Raw genomic sequence first — 10,745 nt, forward strand, 5'->3', positions numbered from 1 at the left:
TTGATGGGACTTGTACTATCTGCCTACAGAAAATACTGGAACACTGATTGCAAAATAAAAATTGACGAACCAAAGAAAGTTACTTATTTTTGGTATCATGTCTTTTTCTCTTGCAAAAAATACAAATCAAAAATCAAACTGCCACCTATATGCATATCGCACCAAAACACGACAACTTCAACGCCGATAGCTATATGTAAAAAGAATAAGCCCGCCTGAGCTCCTATCAAAATTAATAACAAACTATTAATTTATCTCACGTCAACTATTAAGAGTGAGCTAAGTGACAAAAGAAAAACACGGATGCCGGCAAGGCATCTGTCTTTTCATAGTCAACTTAACTAAAAGGATTAAAATGATATCTTCCGTCGTCTGACAGCCAGTGTGGTCTCCCAAGCGTTAACAGAAAACCTCTTTTGTTAGAGAATTTTGTTACCTTAAGCTTTTAATACCTTTATGCCATTGCTTTTTAATTTTAGCATTTCATAAAAGGGTTGATTTTTAATCCCGATTTCGTATACATTGAAAACGTTTTGGGTCTCCTTTGTTGAATTTTTAGTTTCTATTCTTATTGCGGTAAGTTAATTTTGATTTCTTTAAGAAATGAAATAGAGTTTTATATTTGTAATGGAATTAAAAAAGGTTATGTGCTTCTTTTAAATCCTATTAAACTTTTTCACCGTCGAAAGTTTGTTGTAGGTGAGTATCACTACAGATGCCTATAAGAGCTTTTATAGGTTGAAGTTAACATACTACCTACCTCACATATATCCTCTGTACATAACTGGCCAAGAAATAAACAAAATCAAAACCTTAAAAGAACCAGACATGTCCTGTAAACCACGACATCCTAAAACTAGGCTTCACCGGTTATCTTATAATTTCTTGGAAGTCCTAATAGGGTATTAAATCGATCGCGTTAAGGCATGCGAATTATTCCATAACTTAGAAGGTTTCGGCTGTAAACGCACCGAATTTCTCACAGTGACCGGAATTCTGAGCAAAAAATTGGTGGTGCAAAATTTATCAGAATATTGAAACCACTGCAGTTTGAAAGCACTAAAAACCTATAAATACCTACAAAAGATTTATATCAGCAGCACAGATTATTTATATTATGTATTTACATTTATATTTACAATCTCGATGATCACTGTAGCAGATTAGGTATCATACCTACTTTCATAATATAAAGCCCCGTTCAACTTCCCAAGGCAGCTGATGCCTGGTTTCATTCAAAGTTTGCGGTTTGGGAGACGTACCTACAGTCGATCGCTTAAAGCTCCGAAAAAATAATTTATTGTAATAAGTCGTCGTGAACATTCGCCACCGCTCGGTTCATCTCGCCCCGCTCCGCACCCCTCTCCCGAACGTATACTCGACTCGACTGCAATGGCTCTACCAAAATTCAGTCGACTGGTAGCAGCGTCTGGGCACGGTCGCGCCACACGACGCTTTGATCGGACTTACGTTACAGTGAAAACACGCTTATCACTTACGCGATACAAAATTCAGTCACTGACTTTACTGAATACAAACAGTTAATTGTACTCAGAAATCGTTTTGAATACAACTACAGTGAATATTGGACGTTATAGTAAAACAAAAGTGGACAATTTGACTATGTGATAATTTTGTTTACGTTTCGAAGGACACTTAATCATCGGATTATGAATTGAAATTGACGCATCATGAGCATTATCTCAACAAGGACTATTTGTTAAATTGAAGCCGAAATAGTGTTCATAAATTGATGGATACTACACATCCGGCAAGGGGACGCAATACGCGAACACCGACGGAAAAAACATGACACTGAGCCTATCGTGTCTTGTTTTCTTTCTTCCTTGATATTTGATTTCCCCCATCATGGCTCATCAGCAAACTTTTGCAAGAAATCGTCTCTACCAAATTTTGTTTTGGTTCACCATCGGATTGAATGTGGCGGATCAGAGCTCTCTGCCACTAAAATATGAAGCTCCTGATGACTGCCAGTGGTGGCTGCGAGGCCCCAATGATGCACATGAAGTTTCCCTCACGTGTAAACTACGCACAATAAACAGTGAATTCGACACAACTAACTTCAGTGTAATTCCGTCAGAACATACCACGTCCTTAAGAATAGAGTGTAATGAAGAAATGATGTACAAAAGCTCCCTTGATGATCGGAGTTTTGCTCATCTAGTAAAACTACGTGAACTTGTTTTAGATAACTGTAAAATTGGAAGATGGCCGCCTGGCGTACTCTCCGGCTTGAGAGACCTCCGAAATTTAACGATTCGAACGAAAAACACAGAGTGGGCCGCTATGAGTTTAGAGATAGCATCAGAAAGCTTTACGGCTGTTCGACAGTTGGAAAAGTTGGATCTCAGTTTTAATAACATCTGGTCGTTTCCCGAAAACTTGTTTTGCCCGTTAACTAATTTAGTGTATTTGAATGTGTCATCGAATCGTCTACAAGATGTGAGTGATTTGGGATTCCGAGAGCGAGCAATGCATCAAGCACTGATTAGCGAACAGGATGGGCCTGCTCCTTCGGCACCATCAATGTCACATGCAACCTGCTCACTAGATATTGAGGTACTAGACGCTTCAAGCAATCACTTTGTTTTGATGCCAGAAAATGGATTCATGGCTCTGCGTAGACTTAAAGAACTCCATATTCACGATAACGAAATATCAATGGTGGCTGACAAAGCCTTATCTGGATTGAAACAGCTGCAGATAATTGATCTCTCAAACAACAAAATAGTCGCTCTTCCACAAGATCTGTTTAAAGATAGTAGACCGGTCATCAAAGAAATATACTTACAAAACAATTCTATAAGTGTGCTTTCACCAAGCCTGTTCGCCAACCTAGATCAGCTGTTAGCGTTGGATTTATCAAATAATCATTTAACGAGTACTTGGATTAATGAGAATACTTTCACCGGTCTTATAAGAATGGTGCTGTTGAACTTATCAAACAATAGATTAACGAAACTTGATCCCAAAATTTTCAAAGATTTATATACTTTACAAATTCTAAACGTTCAGCATAATATGTTGGAAAGCATTGCTGCTGATACGTTCGCACCTATGAATAATCTGCACACGTTGATCTTATCTTACAACAAGATATCGCACATCGATGCTTACGCCCTAAATGGTCTGTATGTGTTGTCGTTGCTATCTATCGACAATAACCATCTTGAGGAACTCCATCCAGAAGCATTCAGGAATACATCCTCTCTACAGGATTTGAATTTAAATGGGAATCGCTTAAAGAAAGTACCCATCGCGCTAAGAAATATGCGATTACTAAGGACTCTTGATCTGGGAGAGAATCAGATAACGTCATTGGAAGAACCCGGCTTCGTCGGTTTGCATAACGTATACGGCCTCCGTCTTATCGGAAATAAAATAGAAAATATAAGTAAAGACGTGTTTACAGATTTACCGTCCCTGCAAATTCTTAATCTTGCACGAAATAAATTAAAGCACATCGACATGAATGCTTTTGAAACATTATCTACACTGCAAGCTATAAGGTTGGATGCCAACCAACTCACTGAAATTCAAGGCCTATTTGTAAATATTCCATCGCTCTTGTGGTTGAATGTATCAGATAACCAAATAGAATGGTTTGATTACACCGTTATCCCTTCGGGACTTCAGTGGCTGGATCTTCATAGTAACAATATCAAAGAACTCGGAAACAACTACCGAATGGATAAAGAATTGCGCTTACAAACATTAGACGCAAGTTTCAACAAAATGACAAAAATATCGGCTTTTTCGATTCCCAGCAGTGTAGAGTTGCTGTTCCTGAATGATAATCAAATTACACAAGTTGAAGCTCAAACTTTTGTTGGAAAAACCAATTTAACGAGAGTCGATTTGTATGCAAATCAGATAACTAGTATGGATCTCAATGCGCTTCGTCTAACTCCGGTCGATCCGGGACGGCCGCTACCCGAATTTTATATCGGTGGAAACCCGTTTCAGTGCGATTGTACTATGGAGTGGCTGCAACGCATAAACAAACTGGACCATCTGAGACAACATCCACGTGTTATGGACTTGGAGAGCATTTATTGTAAATTGTTGTACAATCGTGAAAGGACTTATATTCCGCTTATCGAAGCGGAATCATCTCAGTTTTTGTGTACATATAAAACTCACTGTTTTACGCTGTGCCATTGTTGTGATTTTGACGCCTGTGATTGTGAAATGACGTGCCCATCGAACTGTACGTGTTATCACGACCAACCGTGGTCAGCCAATATTGTGGACTGTTCGGCTGCTGGGTATTCGGAAATACCTAGTAGTATACCTATGGACGCTACTGAACTATATTTAGACGGTAATAATTTTGGTGGTTTAACGAGTCATGCTTTTATCGGACGTAAGAATTTAAAAATATTGTACGCTAATAATTCTAACATTGACGCTCTGTATAATAATACGTTTAGTGGACTAAAACGCTTAACAATATTGCATTTAGAAAAGAACAATATAAAAGAGTTGCTAGGTTTCGAACTGTCGCCTCTGGAGAATTTGCGCGAGTTGCATCTACAAGACAATAAAATACATTATATCGATAATCGCACCTTCATGGAGTTGAGGCATTTAGAAGTGTTGCGCTTGGAAGGAAATAACATTTACGGCTTCGCGGTGTGGCAGTTCACGATGAATCCATATTTGGTAGAGATAAGTCTCTCGCGGAACCTTTGGTCGTGCGATTGTCAGTACATGCATAAATTTCGCACTTGGTTCAAAAATAACCTTGGAAAAGTGGAAGATGCTCTTAAGATCACGTGCGTATTTGACAACGTTACAAACGCCGTTGGACCATTGATGGCCGATTTTAACTCAACAATATGTACTAGTCACGTGGGAGGAAGTTCATCAATAATCGAGAATCAAGTAATTAATGATTATCTGCCTCTACTACTAATATCACTGTGCGTGTTTATTACAAGCTCGGCATTAATATGCGGCGTATTTTATTGGAGGCGTGAGCTTCGAGTCTGGATTTACTACCACTGTGGATTCAGAATGTGCTACAAAAGCACAGCTTTCGACGATGAAGCCGACAAAGATCGGCTGTTTGACGCCTACATAAGTTATAGCGTGAAAGACGAAGCTTTCGTCGCTCAAATGTTAGCGCCCGGCCTAGAATCCACGGACCCAAGTTTCCGTCTCTGTCTTCATTACCGGGACTTCAACGCCTCGGCATACGTGGCGGATACAATTATAGAGGCCGTGGAGTCATCAAAAAGGACCATAATAGTCTTGTCCAAAAATTTCATCAACAACGAATGGTGTCGTTTTGAATTTAAAACGGCACTTCACGAAGTACTGAAAGAGAGACGAAGAAGACTGATAATAATATTGCTAGGGGAGCTACCGAATAGGGACATCGATCCAGAGCTCAGGTTGTGTTTGAAAGCGAACACTTGTATAGAGTGGGGTGATAGACAATTTTGGCAAAAGTTGAGGTTCGCGATGCCGGACTTGCGGAAGTGTCAGTATCACCGGTCGACAGTGAATATTTACGCTTCGGTGTCCCCGGTGGGGGCCGGGCGGGCGCCGGCGCCGCCCCCGCCGCCGCCGCCGGGCAAGCTCCCCCCCCTGCTCAGCGACGGGCTGGCCCTGCCGACCAGCGTGCACTCGCGCGACGCGCACCCCCACCGCATGCCGCCGCAAGCGCAGCTCTGGGCGTAGCGTATGCTCCAACGCAGGTAAACAGACACTGACATTACTTGCAACGCTTAAGCGTATTAGTCCAATAAAATGGTGATAATTAACTTTAGGTTGTTCCACATTATATTTATTGTATAGCATAAGATTACAAAGCCTGACACGACTTGCATTTATTTGTATAGATTAGGCCGCTAGTTTTATTTTAAGTTGTTACGGAATATTTTCCTGATTTCTGCGATAGTAATTTATAAATTACGGTAAACCCGATGTAAATACTTGTTAAAATATTTCAGTGACTATAAATTATTCGGATCGCTTAAATATTATATAATGCCAAAGTTTAAAACTTATAGCTATGTACAGATGCATTTATTATTATAGTTTTTTTAGAACAAGCATTGTCAATAAAGAGTCTGTAAATATTATGATTTTGTATATAAAACTGTAAATACGCAAAACAATTATTATATGAAAAACGAAAAATAAGAAATACACATTTTTAAAATTTTATTTCCTTTTGTTTCATTTATTATTTTGCCTTATTTTGTGTTCGAAATATTTTATTTTATTGGTTCAATGCTAAATGACTCAGCTGGCAGTGTGTGCTACTGGAAACAAAATTTCCAAGAACCTCCAAGTATCGCCGAAGTCCTAACACAATTGCATACATTTTCAAACTCCAAAGTACTCATCGGCATGTTTAAATGGAAGTAGGTTGGTTCGCTAACTCAGTCAATATGCAAACATATTGAAAATTGAAAGTCACTCTAGCGAAGTTTAGTGCTGGTAAATGGTACCCCAAGTTCTACGCTCTGCATTATATACTCCATTGCTAAAGTTCTGTACATTCGTGAATAGGTTCGAACACTTACTCAACTAGTAAAATTAACAGAGTAATTCACTGAATTTAAATTGGTACGTACGTGCTCACTGTAATTTCACTTAGACATACACAGTTGAAAGTCAACACAAACAAGCAATATATTATTTATCAGATGCTTTACGGCAAGTATTGTCTTGAGATGAAAATAAACAAACAAAATTTCATTCATACACAACGAAAGAAGAAATATGATCTGCTGTATTAATAATACTGAAAACAGACATAATTCGGTTGATTTTTCCTTCATCTGGAAATAAGACAGACCTTTACATAAATTACACCTTTAAGCCCCAAAGTTATTCAATAAAGAAATGTCTTGTTTGCAAGGCAAAAAATCCACTAAAGAAAAAAAGACGAAAGAACTTGTCTTTAAAGTAGATAGGAATTATTTTGAACTTCCTACCTTAACTAATTCAATTTGACTTTCAAGTTGAGAAAAAAGGGAATAAGAAAGTTGGGGATGTCGAATTTATTGGATCTAATAAGTAATGTATAAGGACAGAAATAAAATATGTAGGTAATAAAATAGCTGTGACTAATGATGGTCATTACTTTTATAGTATTTATTGCGTTGGTACGAAACCGCAGACGAAAATGACGCTATGTTTATTTGAGAAACAATAACGCATCGTGAAATAAGCTGGCTATCAAAATACATTTAGCAGTCTACATTTGTTCAGTACAAACAACTTAGAGAGTGTACCACTAACGTGAACATTGTCTTATTTTATTTACTGGTAACTCCCTGTGGCGTAGCTGATGTTCATCGATTTCATGTGTTTTTTGCAGGACCTAACATTTCACGAAGTTAATATCGCTAGCACATTCTTTATCTTCTATACGATTTTGCTTTCACAAACTTTAGAATTTTGCCTCACTTATATCCATCCAAACAACAATTGACAGCCTTCAAACGCAAATGGCGATTAACCCTTCAATGACATGTCGAAATCATAGAGCTGATGACTAATACAAAGGCATAGAATATCGGACTATATCAACCTGCAGCTACATCTAAGTATAGTCACAATGCATTAGCGGTGACAAACTGTGCGCCTTAGGGGATAATAGAATTCCGTTTATCTGATTTAGCTGTACCACTATTAACTGCACTAGATGGTTCTATAGTAATATGGACGATACAATTCTATGTAGGTCACACTGTAATTGCATTTGACAATAGGAGGTAAATTATCTGAAGCAGGCATTGGTACTTTTTGCAAGTTTAGTGAAATTTAATCATTTCAGTCTAACTAATTACCTAGCTTATTGTATCTGACATGGCTGTTTTTTTTTTTTTATTTCTCTTTCAGTTGTTTGGTATTCATCTTTGCGGATCTTATTCGTATGAACACTTCCAGGTTTTTAAATCCCCGTTGACTACAGATCTTAAACAAATAGGTCATGAAGTTAACAATTTTTTTAAGAAGAACTAAATCAGAAGTTCTAAAAACAGAAAAACTATCTAAAACTGAAGGTAGTTTACATAACCCCAAAACTGAGGCACATAACTTTCATATTTCTGCAATAAACGCACAGACATCGTCCCTATCATCAACCACTATAACCAGCAATTCGCCCTTTGACTTTCCAGACTATTCTCTTCCCATTATGAACATACACGCAGCGATAAATCCTCATATTTTCCACCCCAGGGCCGTAACTTATAATATTTCCCCTGCTATTACTAACGACATCTAGTCGTCAAGTCATGAAACTCCTATTATCTGTTTGTGGACGAATCAAATCGAAATCAACATCAGTTATTTTTGTCGCTCCCACCCTTATCAAGGACTGTAGATAGGTCAGTTTTGGCAAACCAGACGGTCTGGATTTATTTGGATAGTTAGTGTGTCCAAACTTTTTTGCTCTGATAGTTAATTCTTCAATATTATCTGGATGCCCGATCATGTCGCACATTTGAACTAATGTTTGTTTTAGACAATTCATGAGTATCCAGGCAAATTTTGCGTATACATAGTAAATTCATTTGTGAGTATTATATAAGTTTCTTTTTAAAATCTTATGTTTCACCGAGAGTGGCAGTCGCTTTCAACAAATTTTAGTTAAATTACTATATTTGGTCTTTGCTATAAAGACCAAATATACGTATTATATTTGGCATAAATAGCGTATTGATTTAAGCAGATCTATACTTTAGTACTTCATAGCTATTTGCCACTTACTTAGGGATAGTTTATTAGAGTTGGTTAAAAAGAAAGGTCCTTTTCGTCGCAATATCTGTCTCCTCGCGTCAACGAAATCTGATATTGCTACTCACTATGGAAGTTATGGCAAAACTTGTTTGCTACTGTAGCCAATGTGCCGAGCAAATTTATGATACGTAGAAGTCTTTATGACAACTTTATGTGGACTAACCTTTTGTGGAGGGTCACAGTTGCTGATGTTTTGTTTGATTTTCTCCAGTTCTTAAAGCAAAAGGAGGCGATTTAAAATCTAGTGTTCGCTTTAATGGGTTTAGAAACACATTAAGATCGAATTTAACATAATGCGATAATGAGTGAACTATTAAAATATTTTATTCAGGTTTTATAACATCTTGTATTCTGGACATTTATACATAATGAATACAATTCTCATGAGTGTTTATTAGTTTTAGTTTGTAAACCAGTCTCGTATCAATTTGTACTTTACAAAATTTAGTCATATTAAATCTAAATAATAATTTAATTTCGTAAGCGAATAGACAACAGTCGAGCACACGTTTGAGCGTGCGGTATGCAAATTAATTGCGTTATGATTTGCCCACTAATAATTATGTAGGGGAAAATCCTGTCCGAACGGACAAGGACGTCAATAGATACACGTCCAAAACTTTAAACTAAACAATAAACGTGTGTGTAATAATAATTTAATCCAATATTTCGGGACCAGCGCCGGACACAGCCACCGTAATGGAATTAGTTTTGTAATTAACTTACTTTATGTTCGGGATTCTTGTGTGTGTTTCAATGAATTTACTTTATTATTTTTCCAGTAACTAGTGCGTTTATTTTTTATACATGTAGGTACAGGTTTTACAAAAATTGTAGGGAAGAAAAAATGTGAGTGACATTTAAGACGTCACTGTCAAAAGTCGGTAAATGCAGGCTGCTTTCTGATTGGCGACACCGCTCGATAAAACAGAGCGGCGCCAGCCACGGTCGAAAACATCGTGCGTGCTATCGCCGCTGCACTAGATGGCGCTGATTGTAGACATACTCCCGGCCTTGGAAGCACCAGCTTCCAACGAAGTTACTGTGGTTGTAGTAGTGGACAGAGTTTTGGGTACGTCCTCTTGATAATTCCGGTCGCCGTCTTGATGACTGCTACACGAGAGAGGCCATCTCGACCTGGGAACGTCTCTTGCACTCGTCCAAGTTGCCATTTCAGGGGTGGAAGGTGATCTTCTTTTATTAGGACCAGTGTGTTCGGAAGTAATGTGTCTTGGTTAGATTGCCACTTGGTCCTCTTCTGAAGCTCAGAAATATATTCCGTAGCCCACCGACGCCAGAAGTTTTGTCGCATCTGTTCTATGCGATCATATCGTGGAAGGCGATGTGTGGCTGTCATCGTCAGGTCTTTCTTGTCAGCAGGCGCAGTAAGTGGCCGGCCAATCAAAAAATGAGCTGGACTTAACGGGAGCAAATCTGTCGGATCTGTGGACATAGGAGATATAGGACGGGAGTTCAGGACAGCCTCAATTTGTGCTAGCACTGTGCTCAACTCCTCGTACGTTAGATGTGCATTGCCTACAATACGACGCAAGTGATATTTGCAAGACTTGACTCCTGCCTCCCACAAACCACCAAAATGAGGCGAGTATGGCGGAATAAAAGAAAATTCTATTGAGTTATCGGATGTATAATTCAAAATGTCTGATTCATTGGTATCTAAAAATTTTGAGAATTCCTTTAAAGCTCCTACAAATGTTTTACCATTATCAGAAAAAATCTGCATTGGTTTGCCACGTCTGGAAATAAAGCGTTTCAAAGCCAATAAATATGCCTCACTAGTCAGACTCGTGACTAACTCCAAATGTATAGCGCGAGTGGCAAAGCATACAAACAGACAGATATAACACTTTGTCAATTTTGCCCCTCTACCTGCGCGATTCAGCATGAGCAATGGCCCGGCATAATCGACACCACAACGTAAGAATGGATATCCTGGC

The 10,745-nt window shown here is 38.4% G+C and overlaps 1 protein-coding gene across 1 annotated transcript; it reads left to right on the plus strand.

Annotated features, from left to right (window-relative positions):
* Positions 1-1,429: 1,429 nt before the first annotated feature.
* LOC124634014 (toll-like receptor 6) lies at positions 1,430-6,198 on the plus strand. Its single transcript, XM_047169409.1, has one exon. It carries the CDS (start codon positions 1,870-1,872, stop codon positions 5,707-5,709), a length of 3,840 nt encoding a protein of 1,279 aa, XP_047025365.1. The 5' UTR covers positions 1,430-1,869; the 3' UTR covers positions 5,710-6,198.
* Positions 6,199-10,745: the final 4,547 nt, after the last annotated feature.

This window comes from Helicoverpa zea, chromosome 10, assembly GCF_022581195.2.
Source record: "Helicoverpa zea isolate HzStark_Cry1AcR chromosome 10, ilHelZeax1.1, whole genome shotgun sequence".
In the NCBI taxonomy this organism is placed as follows: domain Eukaryota; kingdom Metazoa; phylum Arthropoda; class Insecta; order Lepidoptera; family Noctuidae; genus Helicoverpa; species Helicoverpa zea.